We start from the raw sequence: 24,398 nt of genomic DNA on the forward strand, positions 1-24,398 counted from the left end.
ACAATACATTACTCAAGTATAAAAAATTTACTTTCACGAAACTGCTAAATGCATTGATATATAAATAATTTAACATGGCAAATTAACCTTTAATTACGGCAATAGGACGTAGTTTAACAGACTTTTTACTAATGCCAGCAGCGTGACAAGTGTTTACAACATCAGTGACATTTTTGTAAGACTCTGGTGCTTCTTCCATGACCAATTTAGGGGAGGCTACTCTTATAGAAATTCCCATACTTTCCAATTTATTTAATACATCTGTGTAATCAATGTTACGCCTCGATTTAGCACGAGAAAGAGCGCGACCCTGCAAAAAAATAATTTTATTAATAAAAAATAAACTACCCTCATGCTAGTTTCATAGTTTTTATATTCCATAAGGGAAGGGACAGCGCAAACTATCATCGCAAATGGCGCTGTCGTTCGCCACGTCTAAGTGCGACAACACGGTGTTGTCGTTTGCTTCGGCAACTAGTCGTTACGACAAAATCTCAAAATAATTACGTGCACTTTCCTCAGCGCTCATAGCTAGACTGAAGCTGCACTGTCAAATGTCGCGTACGCAGCGCGACTAGACGCGGCGACAAGTGGCGAACGCGCGCGGCTACCCCAGCTTGTCGTCGCGACTCTACGACTCTTGACGCCAATTGTGTGTTGAAAAATATATATGAAAATTGTCGTCGCGTTTAGTCGCCGAGCCGTCGCTTTCCCATATCACCGTGTCGTGTAGTGTGCACTACATTAATGATTATATCAGTAAATAAAATGCTTTAGGGATTTTCCAACAAGTAGCTGATTTCTGATAAATGTTTAGGTTTAAGGCAAGAGTTTTCTTTTCTTTTATAGTTAGACATTAAAAGCACTTACAGCCCCGTGACAAGTGGATCCGAATGTTTCTGTCATGCCCTGTTGCGTACCAGTAAGCACATAACTACATGTGCCCATAGATCCTCCGATGAGCACAGGTTGCCCAGTTAACTGATAATCTACTGGTATTAGTGGATGATGTGGAGGAAATGCTCTCGTAGAACCCTGCAAATTAAAAAATGGTATATAATTTTTTTATTGGATTAATTATAAAATAATAATTTGAATATTCAAACGGAATCATAAAACAAGAATACAAATAAATCCTAAAATAAGATTAATTCAATTATAGTTAGTATATAACATTTTATGTAACCAAAACTATTGAAAATTTTATATGTAGAACTGCAGTCCAGATAACTAAGAACTAAGTAATATTTTAATAATAACAACTTATGTTACCTTTCTATGCACAAGTAAAGTTTTTACTTTACCATCGACAACATGCTCTTCAATTTTAGCAACATTATGTGAAACATCATAAATAACATGCATATCTAAATCATCAGGTGCCAGTTTAAATTGCTTCGAAAATGCTTGACGAGTTAGAAAGGTCATTGAACTACGATTGACCCAAGCAAAGTTGGCTGCTGCTGCCATAGCTTTTAAATAATCTTGACCCTCAACTGAATTTATTCTGGCACAAGCTAATTGCCTATCATTAACATCAATTTGATCTCTTTTCATGGCTTTCTCCATCTGCACAAGCGCATCTGTTGCCACTTGATGTCCAAACCCTCTACTTCCTGAATGAATCATTACACAAACTTGCCCAATTCTCTCCAAACCCATTTTTCCAGCAGCAAATTTATCATAAATTTCATCAACAACTTGTATCTCAGCATAATGGTTTCCAGCTCCTAGAGTTCCTAACTGTGGTAAGCCTCTTTTCTTTGCCCTTAGACTTACTTTAGATGGGTCTGCGTTGAGCATTCTCCCATATTCCTCACAATGCTCTTTGTCCTCAGCCCAAACATATCCTTCCCTTAGAGACCAGTCCATACCCATTTCTAAAGCTTCTTCCATGTCTCTAGCATTCATGGGAATGATACCTTTAGACCCTACCCCAACAGGGATATGATCAAATAAACTTTGTGCTAATTGTTCCTAAAATAAAAATGTTGTAATATATTAGTATATTTCATCAACATCACAATTAATTATTTTTTTCATTTTCATGTTATAAAGAACTCACTTTAATTGGCTGAACATCTTTTTCATGCAAGTTAGTTCGTAAAAGACGTACACCACAGTTAATATCAAAACCCACACCTCCAGGTGAGACTATTGACTTGGGATCAGATGTATCAAATGCAGCCATATTACCTGAGAATGGAATACAACAGAGTACACAATTTATTTTTAATTTTGTTAATAGTATATATAACGTTCTTGTTGGCTGGTAGAGAATCTGGTATCATCCAACCAACCCTTTGAGCAATATGATAATATGTTGTGCAATAAGAATAAAATCAATGCATTTTGTTCATGAAGTTCATTAAGAAATAAGATGCTATCTTTAATCTTATACATAAAATTCTCGTGTCACATTGTTAGTTACAATACTCTTCTGAAACAGCTGGACTGATTTTTATGAAATTTTGTATGCATATCTGGCACACCTGAGAATCAGCCAACATCTACTTTTCATACCCCTAAGTTATAGGGGGGGGGATTAAGGAGGTTAATAACATATATAGCAAAACAAAGTTTGCAGGGTCAGCTAGTAATATATAAAATATGATTTCTCAAGTATACAATAAGTTACTTAAATTATCTATCGTGAGTGCATATATACTGTACACATAATAACATACTATATGCTGTAGTATAGTAAGTTCATATTTAATAGGTTTTTTATACAAATTATGTTCAGAGGTTCAAAAACGGGAAAAACATGTAAATTTTATAACATTCAAATATTTATGCTTCTATAATTTAATTATGTTAATAGTACTTAAGTAATACTTTGTAAAACATACCTATAGCAAATCCATATCCTGAGTGTATGTCTGGCAGGCCAACAGATCGTCCTACAATTCCTGGCAATGCTGCAACATTTGCTATTTGTTTAACACCAGGAAGAAACCCTCCGGTCATGCCGGGCCGACAAGAGTTTTTTAACTCATCTAACATTAGTTTTTCTAGTGTATTGTTGACGTAGAAAACGCCTTCAACGTTCATATTAGGTTGAAAGCCTTTTTTAATTTTCCAACAGTGTGGATTTATTTTTTCTAAATATTTAAGTTCTTCGTTATAACTTCTAACAACCATATTTAGTATTTTTTTTCTTTTTTTACAATAGATTTCCAAAAACTATATATTTATTTTATATTTTCTTAATTTCTCAATCCTACTTTCACACTAATAACTTATAAATAGTAAAAAAAAAATTATTTCTATCTCGAAGACTACTAAATTAAATTTGCAAAAAGCAAAAATCGCTGTTCCTAATGGCGTTTATAGAGACAAGTGATTTCAACTTTCAAGTCTGACATGTATTGCCAAAATTGATCTAACAATGTCAAAGTCCGTTATCCCGCACCATGGAGCATAGAGAAAATGCTACATGTCCCGCACGGTCTATGACTTGTAATCTGTATGAGACCGTGATCGAGCTGTGATCCCACAGGCCACATGTGTCTCACATTCAGCGCAATTCACTTATCAAAATCGATACGCACATTATTATAAGCCCTAAAATCTACTTAGCAATGTACTTTTGAACTGTCCACGGTCAGGTTCACGTCATCCGAGGTGTTTTCATACTCCACCTTGTGATACTTACTATAACGCTAATTCGAGAGCTTGTCGTGAATACAATAAGCATTTTGAGAATTTTGATTTATTTCATTTATCTTTAGCTGAATATAAAAAGCAGTTATTGATTTTCATTAAAACAATTTAATGTGGAATGAATTTTATTGATGATTTGTGCTTTTTTTTTTAGTTTTTGATGTTGATTTTAGCTTATCACTACCACATCACTACTGTGGAGTGCTTTTATGGAACAGTAATTGGTGCTGGATTTTGTACAATTAATTTGTGTTAATATTTTTTATTATGTATATCTGTTTATTTTCCAAATATTAAATAAATAAACAATTTTATACTAAGGTAAATTAAAATACAACAAGGTAAAAACAAATGATAAATTTCCATAGAATTTTTCTTAACAGGGCATGATGGAAATCGTGCACCAACATACTGTTAGTGTTAATGTTTATATACCGGTTTTTAATAACCGCTAATAAAATTGTAATTGACTTCTCTATTCTATTCTTTTTTTATTGGTTTTACTATCTGTAGGTGGTTTCATAATCATTGAAGTATGGGATTTGGAAAAATCAAAACAGGCTTAATAATTTAAGTATTTATTAAACGGTAGAAACTTTTTAAGTTACATTGTTAGATTTGCAACGATTATCAGCAATGGCTGCTTTAATAAAACTTCGTCACATGCCCGTTGTGCAGAGATCTGTTTGGAATTACTTTTCGAAAGCTAGTCGCAATATTTCGACTTCAAAGAAGAATAGTGATACGGCTACTACAGCATGCGAAACAAATAAAACAGAAGATAAAAATTGGGTCAGTTACGGATTTGATTATGAAAGCAAAGAAGAAGATACGAATGCCCACCACGCGTCTTTCTTCTTCTCAGTGACTTTATGCCTTGTTTTCGGAGGATTCTCCTGGGCGTACGCCCCTGACGTACACATGAGAGATTGGGCTCAAAGAGAAGCTTATTTAGAACTGCATCGTCGTGAAAAAGCAGGACAACCTCCAATAGATCCTAATTATGTAAATCCCAGTACAGTAACACTACCTTCCGAAGATGAACTGTGTGATGTTGAAATTATCATTTAATTTGAAAAGTGATTTTTGGAGTTTTCAAATGTAGATAAATGTTATGTAATTGCTTAGTAAATCAAATATTTGTTTAGTTTCATTTATTTAAACAATATTAAATCCATAAAATCCATATAACCCATAAATCTTCTGATTTGAAACAATTTTTATTTATTTCATACAGTACAGTGGTGGTTTCATACAGTGGTAACATATTTGTTAACAGACTTCATTGTATACTATCGATATTTATATAACAAAGCTGAAAAGTCTGTTTGTTTGAGTGGGCTAATCTTAAGAACTCCTAATTCGAATTGAAAAATTGTTTTTGTTGCATTTCTATGCAACAAAATGGGAGTATGGGAGGCTATTGGCTATATAAAAATTCAGGTTGTTTTTCCCCTATAAAAATCGAGGGTAAAACTGCAGAGCACAGCTAGTTTTTACAAACATATTTTATTTTCTTATTTCAATGTATTAAGTTTTATAAAAATTATAGTGCTTTTAAATAAAAAGTTATTCATAATTTATTATGAATATATGTTTCATGTGTTAACTTAATATTTGGTATAATTAAATATATTTTAACTCTATACCCTTAAAAGCCACTCTGATATAGTGGTGCGTTTGACATGTATGGGTTGTTAGACACAATCGCAGGTTCGAATCCTGTTGAGGACGGATATTCCTATCTGTACAAATATTTCTTTCGAGTTGGTTGGTTGGTAAAGCCTTCTGGTTGTAAACCAAGTCTAAGATTTTATAATAATCTTATATATTAAATTATCATGTCACAATGTTAATTACGATACTTCTTCGAAAAGGCTGTACTGATTTATATGAAATTTTGTATGCATATTGGGTAGGTCTGAGAATCAGCCAATATCTATTTTTCATAAGTAAGTTAGTAAACTATTTCATAAAATCTTAGTTTTTTTTCTTACATATTTAAACATTAACTTATTAATAAAACATTTTACTCATTACAAATAAATAAAATTGGGGTGTCTGTAATATTAAAATAACTGCTTTTTACTAAATGCATAATTATGGATGTATACATGGTACGGTAATCTCTGATATGTCTGGACCAATTTTGACGCGACTTTCGCTGGCAGATAGCTGATGTAATAAGGAGCAACGGCTACTTTTATTTTAGAAATTTATTTATTTTATAACTGCAAACTGAAAAAGAACTTTTTTGTTAAATTCCACGCGGAAGGAGCCGCGGGCACAGCTAGTCTATAATCTATAATCTATAATATATATAAAAGCGAAAGGTCACTCACTCATCACGAAATCTCCGAAACTATAACCCCTACAGACTTGAAATTTGGCAGGTAAGCTCCTTATAAGACGTAAGCATCCGCTAAGAACGGATTTTACGAAACTCGACCCCTAAGGGGGTAAAACGGGGGTTGGAAGTTTGTATGAGTCCTATGTTTTTGAAATAAGAGACTTGTCTATCTATAATAATATATATAAAAGCGAAAGGTCACTCACTCATCACGAAATCTCCGAAACTATAACCCCTACAGACTTGAAATTTGGCAGGTAAGCTCCTTATAAGACGTAAGCATCCGCTAAGAACGGATTTTACGAAACTCGACCCCTAAGGGGGTAAAACGGGGGTTGGAAGTTTGTATGAGTCCTATGTTTTTGAAATAAGAGACTTGAAATTTAAAATATAAGCTCTATAGATGGTGAAAAGGTGTTCAAATAATGTATCTTGAGAAATCAACTCCTTTTTGGGGTTAAAACGGGGGATGGTAGGTTGACTCACTGATCACGAAATCTCTGAAATTATAACACCTAAAAACTTGAAATTTAGCAGGTAGGCTCCTTATAGGGCGTAAACTACCGTTAAGAATAGAATTCACGAAACTCGACCCCTAAAGGGGTAAAACGGGGGTTGGAAGTTTGTATGAAAGTCCTATGTTTTTGAAGTAAGAGACTTGAAATTTAAAATGTATGCTCTGTAGATGATGACAAGGTGTCCAAATAAAGTATCTTTAGAAATCAACTCCCTTTTGGGGTTTAAACGGGGGATGGTAGGTTGACTCACTCATCACGAAATCTCCGAAACTATGACACTTAAAAACTTGAAATTTGGCAAATAGGCTGTTTATAGGTCGCAAACATCCACTAAGAACGAATTTTACGAAATTCAACCCCTAAAGGGATAAAACGGGGGTTGGAAGTTTGTATGAAAGTCCTATGTTTTTGAAGTAAGAGAGTTGAAATTTAAAATGTATGCTCTATAGATGGTGAGGAAGTGTCCAAATAATACATCGTGATCTATGTATACAAAAGAGAAAGGTCACTGACTCACTCATTACGAGAACTCAAAAACCGCTGGATTGTCCATCCATCTAAGATGGACAAAGATGAAATTTGGCAGGGAGGTAGTCTATAGTTAGTAGACGTCCGCTAAGAACGGATTTTGCGATATGCCACCGCTAAAGGGGTTTAATTAGGGTTGATAGTTTGTGTAAAACATATACAGCAGCTATAAGTTCGCCTGATAGGTTATTTATACTGCAGCCTGAAAATAAAACTAAAAATGTGGTGTATAGAGAGATTATATAAAAATAACTATTAAATTATACTAAATTGTGTCTTTGAAAAAGTTACTCAGTGTAATAAGCATTTTAAGTGACTGAAATAAAAAAAATGCGTTAAACATATATCTTCATAACCACGTGGATGTAGTCGCGGGCAACAGTTAGTGTATTATAAAACAATGTCCCCCAAAAAGTGTATGTGATCGATTTCCTCAAAATCTACTGAACGGATTCTCATGCGGTTCAAGAGGAAGGTTACGGAACGGCTAAGACGATTTTGATGAGAGTTTCACTGGAAGTTTGCCGGGAAAACTTTGTGAAACACTGATTTCAACGCGGGCGAAGCCGCGGGCACAGCTAGTCTTAGATATAAAAATGAATCGCAAAATATGTTAGTAAGCGCATAACTCAAAAACGCCTGGACCAATTTTAACAATTCTTTTTTTAAAATGTTCGTTGAGGTCCAAGGATGGTTTTTACGGCGAGAAAAATTCGAATAATTTCTAGGAAAACTCTAAAAACAGCCAAAAAAATGTAGTCAATTTGAACTTTATTGCTATCCATTAAAGTTCATATTAAATTACAAGCACTCACTGTTATCATCAGGTTGACGCATAGAGTAGAATAAATATTATAAGGAATGACGGTTCTGTTCAGGAGAATTTCTTGCGCCGACTATAAAATAGGTAGGAACAAAAAACTGCCACATTCCAAATCTTTTTGACAGAACGAAGTCTGTCGGGGCCGCTAGTTTAAATATAAAAATACCATAGGTATACATAAAAGGTAAATGTTTATTTAATGATTACATAAATAATTAATAAATTGTGTGAAACAGGTACGCAGTTAAACATTTATATATTTGTAGATCGTCATTAACATTATTGTCATTATTATTTAATAATGACCATACTCAAAATTAATTAGTTTTATAAGGGTTCCTATATGGCAAGGTATTATACATAATCACACTGTGTTGAAAAACATTTTCACATACTTCAAAATATTTTTTATTTTTTTATTTACGAAGCTTTCACATTTACAATTCGTCCACCCGTCAATAGTGCGTATGCGTTGTCTCCGGAAGAAGCGACGAGAGCGTTGATGCACGCACCTAAATTGATCTCTCCCGCTGACTCTAATTTGTCTTCCGATATTTTCCAGCGTCTCACACAACCATCCCAACCGCCTGTCCAAGCGAAACCGTCACTTACAGATAGACCGGTTAAGATCATGTCGCTCACCTGTAAATATATCCTTTATTGTTAAAAAATGGATTTAGTTAAAAAACTTGTAGCAAAATTGTATTAAGCTCGGACCCTTTGCCAACATGGAGACCTTTGCCCAGCAGTTGGATGTTATAGGCTGAATCGATAAAATATCAAACATTTGCAACATAATAACTAAAATGATACCGCAGTTTTCAAACACAAATGACGGAAAAAACAACAGTACACAACTTATTAAAAATGAAGAAACTTTAATTGTACCTGTATAATTATGGTATAGGTTTTTGTTTAAGAAAGCATGTATAACAAGTAGCCCTCATTGCTAATAAATAAAACTAGGCGCCAAGAGTGCAACGACACATTTTTAACCAACTTCAAAAAGGAGAAGGTTCTCGATTCGACTGTATTTTTTAAATTTATGTTACCTCAGTACTTTTTACTGGGTGGACTGATTTCGATGATTCTAATTTTTTTTTTAATCGAAAGGTAGTGCTTGTCATGTGGTTCCATTTAAATTTAATCGAGACAGTGATAAGTACTTTTCGATTTATATCTAATAAGTCGTATTTAACAGTTGACTATTTTTTCGTCGACTTCCGTTGCATTATAATACCTCATAGCTTTTTACTAGCTGTACTGATTTTGATGTTTCTTGTTTTAATCGAAAACTGGTGCTTGTCTTGTGATTCCTTTTAAATTCGATCGAGATCTGATGATACGCTTTATTTTTGGTTTACGCAAATATGATCGCATCTCCCACTTTCGTATTAAACTCAAGTGGCTCCCTATCCACCTTTGCCGTAATATGCACATATCCTTTCTTTTCTTTATAACATAGTCCACAATCAAAAATCTCCTCCTTACCTTCGATTCCGTTTCAATTTGCTTCCTACCCCTACACGCTCTAAGCGTTCTTGCATAACAACAATGCTTGAAGCTCCTAGGCGTAACACCAACTTCCGATTAATTTTCTTTTCTCTGCGAGTTGCTAACCTTTGGAATAATCTCCCAAAATTCATTCCAGAAAGCTCATCGTTATCCACGTTTAAAAACAATCTTAAGAACATCTGCTTTCCAAAATCAGTACAGATGTATGATATATATATATGTGTGTGTAGTATATGTATATATGTATGTAGATGTATATATGTATGTGTATGTATGTGTGTATGTATATGTATTCTATATATTTTATATCCATCACCACCACTACAGCCTATCACATTCCATTGCTGGACATAGGGCTCCACAAGTTCGCGCCCGATATTATGCCGCGAACTCTTTTGGTTTGCCCATAGTCACCACGCTGGGCAGGCGGGTTGGTGACCGCAGGGCTGGCCTTTTCGCACCGAAGACGCTGCGGCCCATCTTCGGCCTGTGTATTTCAAAGCCACCAGTTGGATGGTTATCCCGCCATCGGGCGGCTTTTTAAGTTTCAAGGTGGTAGTGGAACTTTGTTGTCTTTAGTCGCCTCTTACGACGTGGTTATATTCTTTATTCTTGTGCCGTAACCACACCGCAATATTTTATATGTTTTTTTTTTTATTCTTCTATTCCTGCACTACTTTCTTTGCCCCGCAGTCACATCATCTCTCACTACCATGGGTTGACTGGAAGAGATCTCTTTTAGAGATAAGTGCGCCCTTGCCAGCTTCCTATATTATAATGACTATTGTAAAATTATTTAGTGCAATAAAGATTATACACAACAGCAGTAGTTATAATAGGGCCATTATGAAAGTTTCTCCTCAATGAAAAACTACAACTTTTAGATTTGCGTATAAAAATATCTGATAAATATATAATAGTAGAATTCAATGGTAAAAAGGATAATATATCATAAACTTTTGTTTATCAGATACCACCATCATCCAAAAAGCGTAATTCAAAACCGATGTAAACCATATTAAACCTGATTTAAAAGCATTTAATTTAGATATGAATAAATATCACAGGTTGACAGAACTAGATACTTAATTAATATTTACAACAAATGAAATCCGGTACCTTAACTTCGTGTAACTTCTTGAATTTAGTATCAAGTGAAGCATTATGAAGTTGAATACTGTTGCCGCTTCTGCTTGTAACCACAAGGTACGATCCACACATTCTTAAAGGAGCACGTCCTTCCATGACATGTTGTGTAATAAAACGGTCTTTGGACTGATCTGAAACGGAATATTATGATTAAGTTCGTCGTGTACCACTAATATATTGATCCAATAAATTATTTTACTCTGCAAACCTGGTTTTACTTCTGTAACAGTTACGTATAGATCTCGGGCAGTGAACATAAATGGTGGGCTTATCGCGATGTCCTTCACTTCTTCTAGAACATTGTACTTAGCTATAAGTTCGTTTTGTTCATAAACATATATCTAAAAAAAAAAAATAATATTTTTAAATAATCATTACATTACAGCCTATACAGTCCACTGCTGGACATAGGCCTCCACAAGTGAACTCATGTGTTTTGCCCATAGTCACCACGCTGGGCAGGCGGGTTGGTGACCGCAGTACTGGCTTTGTCGCACCGAAGACGCTGCTGCCCGTCTTCGGCCTGTGTATTTAAAAGCCAGCAGTTGGATGGTTATCCCGCCACCGGTCGGCTTTTTAAGTTCCAAGGTGGTAGCGGAACTGTGTTATCCCTTAGTTGCCTCTTACGACACCCACGGGAAGAGAGGGGGTGGCTATATTCTTTAGTACCGTAGCCACACAGTATTTTTAAATAATAATAATAATATTTTTATTAAAAAAACTGTTACGAGAATTATATTTCAATGATTATGGTGAGAATAGGCTGAGATAGTTTGGGCAAAGATAATTTTGATAAATTTTATATTATTAGAAATACTTACATTTCCTAATTCATCCCCGGTGTAAACATATTTACCACTCACAGATAAGGATCCTATATCTGCTTCAGACGCTGAATACTCTGCTATTTTATCGCCATTTAATGTCCAAACTCTTACTCCACCATCATTTGAAGCCGAATAAACTTTACCTTCACTAGCTGTTATCGCAAAGGGCTGTACTGCATGAGCCGTCCACGAAGTACCGGGTGAAAGATTCGCATCAAAAGTCTGAAACAAATAACGATGTAAATAATGTCGCGTTATTTTTAAGGTTAAGGTTAAAGAACTTTATTCTCAAAAAGACAATGTCACTTACATGAGAACAACACACTACAATAAAAGTAAAACATACATATCGTCGTCTTATAAATCCTAGTGTTCAGTTAACGAATAGTTTAAATGGTTTCTTCTAACGATAAAGTGTTATTGAGAATATATTGCGGAAGCCGAGATTTAAATTTGTTAACTCAGCTTACATCTTTTATTAGACATGGTAATTTGTTGTAAAATTAAATTAAATTTCTTCACTAAAGCAACAAAGAAAGTGTTTATTTCTATTACAATTTTTTTTAAATAATTATCTAACTAGCTATCTTTTTAATTATCTACATATTTCAAGGTTTTTTTTTTAATAATTATTATTTTTTTTTACAATAGTTATACTTAATTCTACGTAAGTAAAATAAATGAGCTAGTTTTTGGCAGTACATGTAGGTTTTGAACTTACTAGAATTGAACCATTTTCTGCACCAACAAACAATTTATTATTCCATGCCGCAATACACGGTTCCGTATCAATTTTGGTTTCCTTAACAATACTAAGAGACATATCACTTAGTTTTATTTTTTTTCAAAATACGAAAAGGATAAACTTTTAAACGTCTATAATAACGTAAATATTGTAAGCAACTACTGATGGGAAGGCGTCTCTCACAACGCGACCAAAATAGCCACGGCGGTTCGAGAAATTTGCAGACCTATTTACGGATTCGCTAAGTAAGTTTCTAGAAAAAATAATAAGAGCAATAATAACATACAAGAGAACAATTTTGAAATAGTTATAGAATCGAAGGAACTTATATAAGAGCTAAAATCTAAAATATTGGATTGTTAATCGAAAAAAAAACGAACAAAGATTTGCGTAAAACTGTATTAGCCAGGACAAGGGTACAGTTTAAATTTTGTTTAGATACACTTCGTTACATACAATAAGTCCTTAACCGCTCTGAGAAGTTCTATGAGAAACAGCAGAGTTAAGAAAGTAACTTCCGCATTATATTTAAATAGTTCGTTTTATACATACTTAAATGTTAGGTTTTGGTTGGTTGGAACTGCTTATCCAAAAGCTGAGGGGCAATGAAATCAGAAACGAAAAAAAAACGGCTTCAATTATATATTGACAAATAGGTAATACAACGTTGGTAGACGAAAAAATAGTTAAGTAAACACGCGTTATCAAAGATCATTCAAAAAGTGGTATTTATATCTCGATCAAATTTAAATGGGACTAGGTACAAAACAAGCATCAAGCTTTAGATTAAAATAATATCATAAAATAGTGTACTAAAAGCGCATTATTAGATATAACTCGAAAAATACTACTCAGATCTCAATGTAATTTAAATGACGCCACATGCCAAGCGCCAAAAAAAAAGAATCATCGAAATCGGTACCACCAGTAAAAAGTTCTGAGGTAACATTAGAAAGTACAACCGAATTGAGAAATTCCTCCTTTTTTGGAAGTTAGTTAAAAATATGAGAATTAGGTATTAAGTTTTTATTAAAGCATTATGTCATAATTCGACATATAAATATTGTAAGCTATTCAAATAAAATCATATCGTAAACAAACTTTTATTGTAATGTACTACTTCTGGATAATATAACTTTCTAATGATGAAATAATTATTAAAATCGGTTTAGTAATTTCAAATTTCAAATACACAAGGAAACCCTTGTAAAAAGCAGTTCTTATATCTATTATTTTGAAAAAATCAAAATATAGGTACCAAATATGTATACCGTAATGTCTTATAAAAGTTTCAGGCAGTTGTCTATGGGCCAACAAGATCGATCAACAAGTTAACAAAAGATTTTTTTTTTAATTAATTTAAGGGTGGTTTTTAACTACAAATCAAAAATATTCATTTTATACCTACTAATTGTAGGAACAAATCCTAATTCTGATCAAAAATACTGATTGCAACGCTACATGAAAATATTATAATTTTAGCAACAATTTATATTCGTTGCTAATCGCTATTTATTTAAATGTACAGTTTTTATATTAATGCACATCTAATAATGACTAGAGCACAGTAAACTTATTTCATCATTTTTTTATATGAAAGCGTTCTATTTTTGAAGTAGGTAAAACTTCTTTACGCACGCGCGACGACAGCGTTAACTCGGCGCTGCTAGCTATGGGTAAAATTCACCCAGCCCTACATATTTTAGATTATATTTTTTGATTAGCCAATCACAGCGCGCCGCTCGTCTATGTACCTTCGAGTTGTGTCTTTGACTTTGTACTCTCGACTCGACAGTCAGTTGGCGCTGGACGATGGACGTGCAAAGTGAGTGTGGGTATTTTGCACCCGAAGCGATTATTTATGTTATATATTTTTTTTTTTTTTTGAAAATTAATATACGTTGTTTTCGTAATTAGACCATATCATGGCACGCCATGTAGTTGCTGATAATGATATTCAACAGTATTTGGAACAAAGCGATAGCAGTTGTTCCGAAATTGAAGATTTTGAAGAGCGAACACGATACAGATTCAGTTCAAGAAGGTGAACTTTTCCACGAACACCTACCAGAAGCTGCAGGTGCTATGGTGCCACCAATTTTAGTTACCAGACCAGACCTTACTATACCAGAATATCTAGAAGACCTCCCTGTAAGTAACCTTGCTAAGTGGTTATTATTTAGGCAAGGATAGCACAACCTAATGGAAAGTAAACGAACCATCTCAGCGTGTTAGAACTCGTTCTCATAACATCGTGCTGGAGGCACCAAGGCCAAAAGGACATGCTAAGCAATGTATGAATATTCTTGATGCATGGAATCTATTTTTTGCCAATGACGACTTACAGTTGATTGTTGACTACACAGATATGTATATTGATAAACGTAAAGAGAAGTACCAAAGAACACGAGACTGTAAACATACCGATTTGATTGAAATGAGGGCCCTGTTTGGATTATTATATTTCATTGGCAGACTACGTGGAGCCCATTTGAATACTGAAGATCTATGGGCTACGGATGGTACTGGATTTGATATTTGCTTAGCAACAATGTCTCGGTCGCGGTTTCGTTTCCTTCTTGCTTATATAAGGTTTGACAATATACACACAAGATTGCAGAGACGAGAGCATGACAAACTAACGGCAATTCGAAAAGTTTTCTACAATTTTTGTACCAAAATAAAATTTTATTATTCTTTGCATGATCAAGTCACTATCGATGAAAAACGTTGCCCTTTTCGTCAATACATCCCCAGTAAAACGGGAAAGTGTGGCGTCAAAATACAATTATTGGTAGATGCGAAATCATACTACACTTACAACATGGAAGTTTATGTAGGCAAGAACACAGGTCTCTATGATGTTAGTAATGCAGCGATTGATCTAGTAAAGCGCTTGGTTGAGCCAATAAAACATAGTCATCGGAATATTGTAATGGACAATTGGTTCACTTCTTTTCAACTGCTTCAAGATTTGTATAACGACTAAGGTATGACAGCTTTGGGCACAGTTAGAAAGAACAAAAAAAGGAATAGTTTCAAATAATAGGGAAATCTATAGTTTCATGTTCGGCTACAAAGAAAACTGCACTTTGGTTTCTTATGCGCCAAAAAAAGGCAGAGTTGTTTTGTTAGCCTCTACAATGCATCATGATGCACGAATTGATGTTTCATTCGGATTTAGAAAAAATTGTTCTACAAAGCTCGCATGTTTTTCTCTTATAAAAAATATAACAGAAAATTTAAATCAAAAAATCTATCGACTATCAATTTTTTTAGACATGACGAAAGCGTTCGATTTCATGTCCCACATTTATTATTGGACAAAATGTCTTGTACGGTATTAGAGGGAAACAACTCGATTGGTTTCATAATTATTTAAGCAAAAGAGAACAGTGTGTGGTTATAACGAAGGTCGTCGGAAATCGAAAACAAAATTTCTATTCGACCTATCGAGAAAATGGTTATGGAGTACCGCAGGGAAGTATTCTGGGGCCTCTATTGTTTCTCATATACATAAATAATTGATACATGAGTGTATATTATTTGCTGATGATACGACGATAAATATTAAAATTGGTAATATATCAAATAATGAAAAGGAGAGTAACTTAGTTTTGACAAAAGTGATCGACTAGCTTACTAAAAACCATTTGAAAATAAATCTTTCGAAAACAAAAGTTATACAATTCCAAACTCATCAATATAATATTCTTAGTGCAAATATAAATCATAATAACACGAAAATTTCAAATGTAGAATCGATATCTTTTTTAGGGATACAAGTAGACAAGTATTACGATTGGAAGGTACATGTGAACAAAATGTGTGAGAAACTTGAAAAATTTGTTTACATCTTAAAACGGCTCAGGAATGTGGCAACTGAGAAAGCGGCAATGCTGGCCTACCATGGCTTTGTCTCATCAAACCTTCGCTATAGTGTCATACTGTAGGGAAACTCTGTAGACGCAGATAAAATCTTTAAGTTCAAAAAAATGTCTGAGATCATTATGTGAAACTTACCTAGACAGCTGTAAACCACTTTTTAAATCGCTTCGCGTCCTTCGCTTTCCTTGCTCATACATTTACGAAACACTCATATTTGTAAAGAATAACATACATTTATTTAAAACTTATGACAGTGTACTTCGGACCAATTCTCGACGTAAACACGAGCTATATATGCCAATGCAAAAGTTGGCCATAGATGAAAAAAAATGCTTACTGTATGTCAATTCGAACATACAATAAAATAACAGGCTCTTAGAAGGCTTTACCACTGATGGTATTCAAGAAGGTTTTTTTATGAATTTCTCTTAAATCACTACATAGTATAAAACAAAGTCGCTTTCTCTGTCCCTATGTATGCTTAAATCTTTAAAACTACGCAACGAATTTTGATGCGGTTTTTTTTAATTAGATAGAGTGATTTATTTGTTATTAATTAATTAGTATTCATATTTTATTTTATTTTTTATTATTGACATGTTTTATTTCGTTTTTTGATACTTTATAAATTAAAATGAACTATTTATGTTACATTTAACTAATACTTGCACACCGAAAATCGGTAGAATATGTTGGCTAACAATTAAATTTGATATAATAAATTATTGTAAATTATTATTATTATTATTATTCAACTGGTGAAAAGAAAAAACCAGAGATGATCACTGATTATAATAGCAAGCAGCAAGCTGATTATAATAGCAAATGAGGAATTGATGTTGTGGATGAAATGTCTGGCACCTATTCCGTATCTCGCATTACCAAGAGATGGCCGTTGGTAATCTTTTATGGATTGTTGGACATAGGTGATATCAATGCATATGTAATAGTGAAATCTACATAAATATACTGGCTCTATCTCTTATCACACCGCATGTCCAGAGACGATCAAATATACTCAATTTGCCCCCCTACATAAAAGAGAAAATAAAATCTGTACTTAGAGATAGTAACAACGACGGATCGCGCCAAATAATGATACCGAAAATGAGCCCATGTCCATGACATCAAGAAAAAGGTGTGCCACGACAAGATATCAAGTTTGTCCACCCAAAAAAGATTGAAAAACTAACTCAACATGAGTTAGTTTTTCAAAGCTGCAAGAAAATATTACGTAGAGAGCATTCTTTGCCTGTATGTTCTGAATATATACTGAAAATTTAATAATTATAGTATAAAAAAACTCATGTTCCTAAAGACATAAACTGATTGTTGTTTTTTAGTCATTTTATTTTGTTATTTTAATGTTGATTTAGAGAGGTAAGATATCATAAATATGTATAATTTCATTTCCTTAATTAAAACTAAGACTGTTGTTATAAAAATTAAAGCCATATGATTGATAAAAAAATGATATAAAATATAATATATATTTTTTTGTTTGCAGTAGTGGTTATAAAAAAAAGTTGCTGTTTGCTATATAATTGTAGCGTTTCTCTGTTTGTTTAATAAATACTGTTAACGATGATTACTTACTTTTATGTAACATTTTACTAAACTTTCTGTACGTATAAACAAAATAATAATAATAATAATACATAAGAATCAATGGATACACGATATAAAATTTGGGTATTTTTCACCCGTAGCGAGCAAATGTTGCTTTCAGGGGTGCGACGAACGCCGAGTTAAGAAAAGTGTGATCGGGCGAGGCGAACGGAGCAAGAGAGAGGTGCAAACACTTTTTCTTTCTTTCTCTCATAGCCAGTTACGTTTCGTATATCTAAGACACAGTGTAGGACTATTGTGCATATAATTTATTTATTAAAAGTTATTAAGTTATTTTCGGCTTTTTGTAATTTTCATTTTAGTTAATGTACGTCACGTTAGTAAGTAGATGAACCTGTAAATTTGATGCAAGGATTATCCTAAATATTACGTAAAAGTTATACTATACAAACGATCAAATGAAAATGAATGTTGGTGAGAGAGTTGAGTTGTAGCCAGGCTCAGCGCTCCGCACAACGCTTCCTCCACACCGACTTCGTCCTAGCTAAGCCGAAGTGCGATCTCGCTAGGAGACACCTTAGGACTAACGGACATCCCGAGCTCTACTAGAGCGCTCCCCTTCTTCTCCGCAGCCGGTGTCTATAGTACCCGGCCTCTCTCACCGGTGACGCTGTAAAGGCCGATAGGGCCAACAGCACTAGGCAATGCGAAAAAAAAGAAAGAGAGTTGAGTAAATGAGTTCCACCTTTAAAGTCAAATAATTGTTAATACTTTTAAATAATAGGTTTTAGGGGAACCCAATATAGATATTACCTTTTTTGTTATAATTAATTGTCGGTACAGCAAATATATTGATTGACTGACAGCAAATAACTTCATACTAATTTTTAAGCAGTCCAACTGTTTAGCTTTTTAACCGACTTCCAAAAAAGGCGGAGGTTCTCAATTCGATTGTATTTTTTTAATGTATGTTACCTCAGAACTTTTAACTGGGCGAACCGATTTCGATGATTTTTTATTATCGAAAGGTGGTGCTTGTAGGGTAGTCCCATTTGAAATCTAACAAGTTCTTTTCAAGTTATATCTAATAAGTCGTATTTACTTGACAATCTTTCGTCAACCTCAATCATAATAACTTTTTATTGGCTGTACTGATTTTGATCATTCTTGTTTTAATCGAAAGGTGATGCTTGTTTTCTAATCTCATTTAAATTTAATCAAGATCTGATGACTACTTCTTGAGTAATCTTTGATAGCGTGTATTTACTTGACTATTTTTTCGTCTACTTACATTGTATTACTTGTCGATGTAATTGAAGTCGATTTTTTTTTTTCGTTTGCGGATAAACACAATTATTATTTACAAGGAAAAAGATGTCTGACGGACGGATGAACTACGTCTATCGTCTAGTAGCTTTCCTTGCCACCCTTGTAATTACAAAACCTTGTGTACATATTTACATTTACACACTTTACCTCGATTGTTTTCATTTTGATGTACACTCGTAGATAGTGAACATAATACTGTTTCCGGAAGCAGTCGGTGCGCAGCGCAGCGGTATTCTGAGTTCGTGAAAGTGAAAATACTGAATTGCTGGGACATAATAGAGCCGTGAGACACTTCTCATTATGTCTATAAACTATGAAGGTGGTTCGACTTACATCACAGCGGAAACTTAAACAATTTTAGTAAAATGTAGACTTGCGTGACACTTTTTTTTTTACAAAATATCTTATGTCCGAATTAAAATTGTATGTACCACTCTCAATAATCCAAATAAAACCATCTTTATTTACAAATAATATTTATGTAATATTACTACACTTTTTATAATGAAGCTTTGATTGTAATATTTACTTCAAAAAAACTATTTAGCAAGAATATCAGTTATTTACAAATATTGCTCTCAACATTCTAATCTGATTAACAAGTTTCACTTTTAGCACGTAACTAAATGTCCTACTCCCTTGTAAATTTGTCAACGCCTTTCGTAATAGTGTACATGTAAATTTTAAATATTTTTGTGTTTATTTCTGAAATATTTCGCGTAAAGCGTTCATTTTTTTATTATTATTTTATTCAATAGTGTAGATAGACTGAATAGTCTCGACCTTCATTACATACACTACTACTATTGAATTGATATGAATGTAAAATACCTACTACACAAGCAAGAATGTTTGGTTTTTTATGCTTTTTCCTCTATTTTCTTATAAAAATATAATCTGTGTTTTGTAATATAATTAAATTTATATAAGACTTCTTTAGACTGATACAGACCTAATGTGTACTTATCTCTCCGTGTGTAAAACTAGCTGCAATCACGACAGTTCGTTTTAAAAAACAAAAACGGTAAATAAGCATAAAACTTCAAAAATATTCAAAAATAACTTTTATTAATAAGTATAAAATAATATTTACAAGCACACATCAATTTGATGCAATATAAAAATAAATTTGCACTGCAGCTTGGCGCCCTGCCATCGAATCCAGTCATCGATACCAGTTGCCCTTATGATCTACGGTTTACAATTTGAACAACAAAGCATGAAAGAATTAATATGATAAATATGTATTCATTGTCTCCGTAATTTTTTTGGTAAACGATTGTAAACAAAGGGCAGGTAGACAAACATCGAATCAGTTTTAAGGAGCACCATATTCAGATGAGGGAGCAGATGCAGGTGGTCCGTATTCCTGTGGCGGTGAAGCGGCCGGGTAACCTTCTTGTTTCTGAAAAAAAAAAATGTTGATTGTGTATATACGAATTTGAATACTGATTTTGAGTAGGTACATGATATTATTTACATAAAAACCCTCTCTTGATAGATTCTTTGATTTTCCTTTCAAATTAATTTTGCACTGAAATTAAGAAAACTAAAAGAAGTAGGCTTAATAGTTTTATTTTAATGATATTCTCTGGTATTGCGATCATTGCGAACAATTAGACGACGCGTTAACGCAGCGGTCACAGTACTGACTGTTGCGGTGGCGGTCGCGGGTTCGAGCCCCGCTCACGACAGACATTTGTATTGGCCATATATGTACATAGATATTTGTCGTGGTCTAATCGTTTGTGCTTGAGTATTGTATGTGTTCGGACCTCCGACACAAGAGAAAATCCTAGTGGGGTCCATTGACTATGAGTCGTTTATTAGTTAATTTATTTATTGCTTTTGCTATATATAAGTTATCCCTAGTACCACAACACTAATTAACCGAAGTTATTTCCTAACAACTGAGCATTTGTTGTAAAAAGATATTATTTTACAATCTAGATATACTTAGTACAAGCTAATTTTTGTGCATTATTTGCTAGTCTGTTTCGATTGTTTTGGTTTAAATTTCATCAGGGAGAACTTCTAAATATAAATACTGTTTTAATGAAAACAGAATAGTATAAAAAGGAAATAATAAAAATGCAAAGATCTCTTACAAAAATTAGACGTGAGCTAAAAATATGACTAAACAAAACAAGACAGTTATCTCAACTTATTATTTTAATTAAACGCATCTTTATTTATATCTCTGAATATCATAATGGACGCAAATAAAAAAAATTGATTGCCGCAAATCTTCAAAAGAAATAAACATTCTGCTAACGGCTTAGTCACATTCGTTTATTTTTAGTCATGTTTATATAACAGATTTTTTTTATATCTAGTTGATTATTATTTGGTAGGTAGGACTTGATTGATATCTAACTTTCTTTTCAAATTGAACTGAAGACGTTTTTGCAACTTTACAGCGGAAAAAATATTATTTATAACAAATTCTTATTATATAAAAATAATGAACTATACCTGTGTCTTGTATCTGATGAAGTAAACTTCTGGTTTGGAAGGTTGAGTGGGTGCTGCAGTGGGAATAACAATTTCTGGTTGCTCTTCAGGCTTCTTCACCAACACGTAGACGAGCGTCTTTTCTTCATTTTGCGGCTGCACTGGAATAACCGGCGCAGTGGGGGTTGGCGGTGTAGGTGCTTTAATGAACACTATCTTGTAGTGTTTTTGTGGCGGTGGCACATATACGGGTTTGCGAATAGCGGGCAATTCGTTGTCAGGGGGTGGTACGTGCACATAGACATGTTTGTGGACTATGGGTTGTTGTTGTTGTTGCGGTGGTCCGTATTGAGGTGCAGGTGAACCATATGAGGTAGACGGAGGCCCGTATGACGATGGCGGTTCAGGACGAGCGACAACGCACAGAGCGACAACCGCTATTACCAATGACCTCAATGTCTGAAAAAAATATTTACAACAATATAATTAATTTGAAAGTGTAAGATGCATCTTATGTAAATGTTAAACACACCATTTTCATTAAACAAATTAACTTCCTTTTTTAATTTTTTATCTACAAGATTAAGACAACCACTACAGAAAACTTTCAGACCATGTTTCTAAACTCTGAAGAATCTTTCATCAATGTGGGTATAAATCCAACAACAAATGCACTTTGCTTATAGAATGTTAAAAGGACACTGCGTCAATAATTGCTAAATAACACAATCACATCCATCACTGAACCTACCGTTTTGTGACACATCCTTGCAACGTGATTAGACAGTTCTAAATAATGTAATGTCCAGTGAAGAGATACACCTGTGCTTATATGAGATATACGCTCCATATCCGGGGAGGGGGTACTTTCGATGGCTCTCTTGCTTTACGCAATATGATGGGCTCTAACGTCACCATACCCCAGACTACGCACGGATCATGAGTGAATGCCTCGTAGCATAATTGCTTCAGAACGTTTGTGTATTTTTGTTCACTATAGTAAACTTATTTATAAAAAAATTAAAACTTAGAGGGTTAGGTTCCGTACCACTGTAATGTTTAAAAAATATGTGTCAATATTGAGCCTAAAATAAACAACTGTACAGACAAGTACAGACCTCTGACGTACAGACAGAGATTGAAATCTTAATCATAGGCACCTGTTAGACACCATTGAACGCAGCCCTTAAAACATTTTTTAAAATAAATAATTTAAATTTTGTTACTATTTTTACGTATGACGTTTTTAACTGAGGTAGAACACACCAGGAAATTTCCAACTACAGAAAACCTTACAGAAAATCATAACAACTAAAAATAATATTGTTTTTATGCAGTGTTGAGGGAGTTGGGTCGGGAACGCGCTTGCGATGCTTTTGGTGTCGCAGACAAGCTACGGTAATCGCTTACCATCAGATGAGCCGTACCCTGGTTTGTCAACCAAGTTATATAAAAAAAATGATCAATTAATCAAGCAAGAGTAAAAAGCAATTTCAAATCATCATTGTGCAAAGATTCTGTACGTAAACTTATTAGTCTTTAGTGAAATAATTACCAATAATTAATTTGAAGCTCCCATCGTTGCGAAATGTAGGTTAAGTTCAGAAGAGTCGAAAAGTAGCTCAACATTTACTCTCTTAACGCTATTTAACTCACATGCCTTTTTAATTTATACAGTAGTATCGAATAATATATACACTTTAGCTGGTAAATATAATGCCCTTTAGCAATTATAAGAAACATCGTTTTCAACGTACAAATAACTAACAGTTTCTTTTTTTTTACTAATTTGAACATATATACGTATAATATTGAATACTATTTTTCCAATAAAGATATTAAAATTATACTTACACACCTACATTAAAGAAATTCATGCCTAATAAGACGTAAAATAAGCGTGCAGTGATAGCCTAGAATTGCAGATTTTTTTTATTGATTCCACGCTCGTTCGCGTGCTCCGATGCAGAGATTTAGTTCACATTATTAAAACAATTTAAAAAAGAGTGTGTGTACCCAAACACCTAATTGATGTGCATTTCATCTTTATCAAATCAATAAAAGTAAAAGTAAAATATGAATATTTGTAATAATAATCACCTGTTATTATAGAACTCCTTGGAAGCGAAAGGTTAATATTTATTTTATTACACCAAACATAACGGTTTTATCAAAATTATTAAGCAAGTGTTTTGCAATAGCTATATCGGTGATTACAAGTTATGATGAACTGTAATTAAATACCTACTTGATTAAGTGTTAAATGTGGATGATTGTTACGACTTTTCGTGTTTAAAATAACAAAAAAAATCTCCTTTATTATTTTAAACGATTACTTATCGATGTTTATACTTTCAAGTCAACAATACAATTTTAATCTGAATGTTTATGTGAGCAAATTGTTTTATAAAAACCATTAATTTGAATTTTGTATCAAAAGGGAATATTACATTAATTATTTAAGTGTTAAACGCGTAGGACTTCTCGCGTGAGCCTTCGTCTGTTTTAACCAACTAACTCTTCCATGTGATTGGATACTTAATTACCATTTATTGGTGTACATCTCCAGCACATAATACGAGAGTATCACGGTCTTATAGGACGTATGGTGCGATAAAATTAAGTATCAATCATAACTCAATATCATATTTATTAGGGATATGTAAATAGTCGAGGGACCAAAAGGATTTTAAAAAATAATAGTATACAACCGCAGCTATGATCTTTTCAAGAAGAAGAACGAATAATACTTATCAGGTATGTGCATCACCTATTTATTTGTTCATTATAGTTTGGGTTAAAAAATAATTTTAATTCATTTAAAATAAAAGGTAGGTAAGAAATTATTAAGGATTATAACTATCCTTAATAACTTTACTAAAAATCGTTCTGGATGTAAATACTAATAATATGTAGCAACAATGCCAACTTGTTTCATTTGATTCTTTTTCTTGTGTGATTAATTTTATACATTTTTACTGAATAAATTTTAAAGAGTACATACATAATATATATATACGGACATAAATTTTTTTAA

The 24,398-nt window shown here is 33.4% G+C and overlaps 4 protein-coding genes across 4 annotated transcripts; 1 reads left to right on the forward strand and 3 right to left on the reverse strand.

The window, feature by feature from the left end:
- Positions 1–8: 8 nt before the first annotated feature.
- On the reverse strand, positions 9–3,144 carry LOC123653816 (RNA-splicing ligase RtcB homolog). The gene is made up of 5 exons (XM_045589796.1): positions 2,853–3,144; positions 2,066–2,196; positions 1,273–1,977; positions 871–1,035; positions 9–310 (listed from the first exon to the last, which is right to left on the reverse strand). Exons 1-5 carry the CDS (start codon positions 3,142–3,144, stop codon positions 83–85), a joined length of 1,521 nt encoding a protein of 506 aa, XP_045445752.1. The 3' UTR covers positions 9–82.
- Positions 3,145–4,129: 985 nt separating this feature from the next.
- Positions 4,130–4,813, forward strand: LOC123653543 (NADH dehydrogenase [ubiquinone] 1 beta subcomplex subunit 11, mitochondrial). Its single transcript, XM_045589533.1, has one exon. It carries the CDS (start codon positions 4,303–4,305, stop codon positions 4,735–4,737), a length of 435 nt encoding a protein of 144 aa, XP_045445489.1. The 5' UTR covers positions 4,130–4,302; the 3' UTR covers positions 4,738–4,813.
- A 3,456-nt stretch (positions 4,814–8,269) lies between these two features.
- On the reverse strand, positions 8,270–12,303 carry LOC123653542. The gene is made up of 5 exons (XM_045589532.1): positions 12,098–12,303; positions 11,371–11,598; positions 10,758–10,890; positions 10,520–10,680; positions 8,270–8,527 (listed from the first exon to the last, which is right to left on the reverse strand). The coding sequence occupies exons 1-5, from the start codon at positions 12,197–12,199 to the stop codon at positions 8,306–8,308; spliced, it is 846 nt and encodes a 281-aa protein (XP_045445488.1). The 5' UTR covers positions 12,200–12,303; the 3' UTR covers positions 8,270–8,305.
- A 7,653-nt stretch (positions 12,304–19,956) lies between these two features.
- LOC123654023 (early nodulin-75) lies at positions 19,957–22,158 on the reverse strand. The gene is made up of 3 exons (XM_045589983.1): positions 22,113–22,158; positions 21,383–21,820; positions 19,957–20,312 (listed from the first exon to the last, which is right to left on the reverse strand). Exons 1-3 carry the CDS (start codon positions 22,125–22,127, stop codon positions 20,226–20,228), a joined length of 540 nt encoding a protein of 179 aa, XP_045445939.1. The 5' UTR covers positions 22,128–22,158; the 3' UTR covers positions 19,957–20,225.
- Positions 22,159–24,398: the final 2,240 nt, after the last annotated feature.

The sequence above is a fragment of the Melitaea cinxia genome, chromosome 5, assembly GCF_905220565.1.
Source record: "Melitaea cinxia chromosome 5, ilMelCinx1.1, whole genome shotgun sequence".
Taxonomy (NCBI): Eukaryota; Metazoa; Arthropoda; class Insecta; order Lepidoptera; family Nymphalidae; genus Melitaea; species Melitaea cinxia.

What these genes read in the sequence shown, in the direction of transcription:
- LOC123653816 (XM_045589796.1), bottom strand. Translation starts at nt 3,144, where the DNA reads ATGGTTGTTAGAAGTTATAACGAAGAACTTAAATATTTAGAAAAAATA. An exon ending in AGGATATGGATTTGCTATAG is followed by an intron (nt 2,197 to 2,852) that starts GTATGTTTTACA and finishes TTCCATTCTCAG; the next exon opens with GTAATATGGCTGCATTTGAT. An exon ending in GATCCACTTGTCACGGGGCT is followed by an intron (nt 311 to 870) that starts GTAAGTGCTTTT and finishes ATTTTTTTGCAG; the next exon opens with GGTCGCGCTCTTTCTCGTGC.
- LOC123653543 (XM_045589533.1), top strand. Translation starts at nt 4,303, where the DNA reads ATGGCTGCTTTAATAAAACTTCGTCACATGCCCGTTGTGCAGAGATCT.
- LOC123653542 (XM_045589532.1), bottom strand. Translation starts at nt 12,199, where the DNA reads ATGTCTCTTAGTATTGTTAAGGAAACCAAAATTGATACGGAACCGTGT. An exon ending in CAGAAAATGGTTCAATTCTA is followed by an intron (nt 11,599 to 12,097) that starts GTAAGTTCAAAA and finishes TATTTGTTTCAG; the next exon opens with ACTTTTGATGCGAATCTTTC. An exon ending in CCGGGGATGAATTAGGAAAT is followed by an intron (nt 10,891 to 11,370) that starts GTAAGTATTTCT and finishes TTTTTTTTTTAG; the next exon opens with ATATATGTTTATGAACAAAA.
- LOC123654023 (XM_045589983.1), bottom strand. An exon ending in TCATCAGATACAAGACACAG is followed by an intron (nt 20,313 to 21,382) that starts GTATAGTTCATT and finishes TTTTTTTTTCAG; the next exon opens with AAACAAGAAGGTTACCCGGC.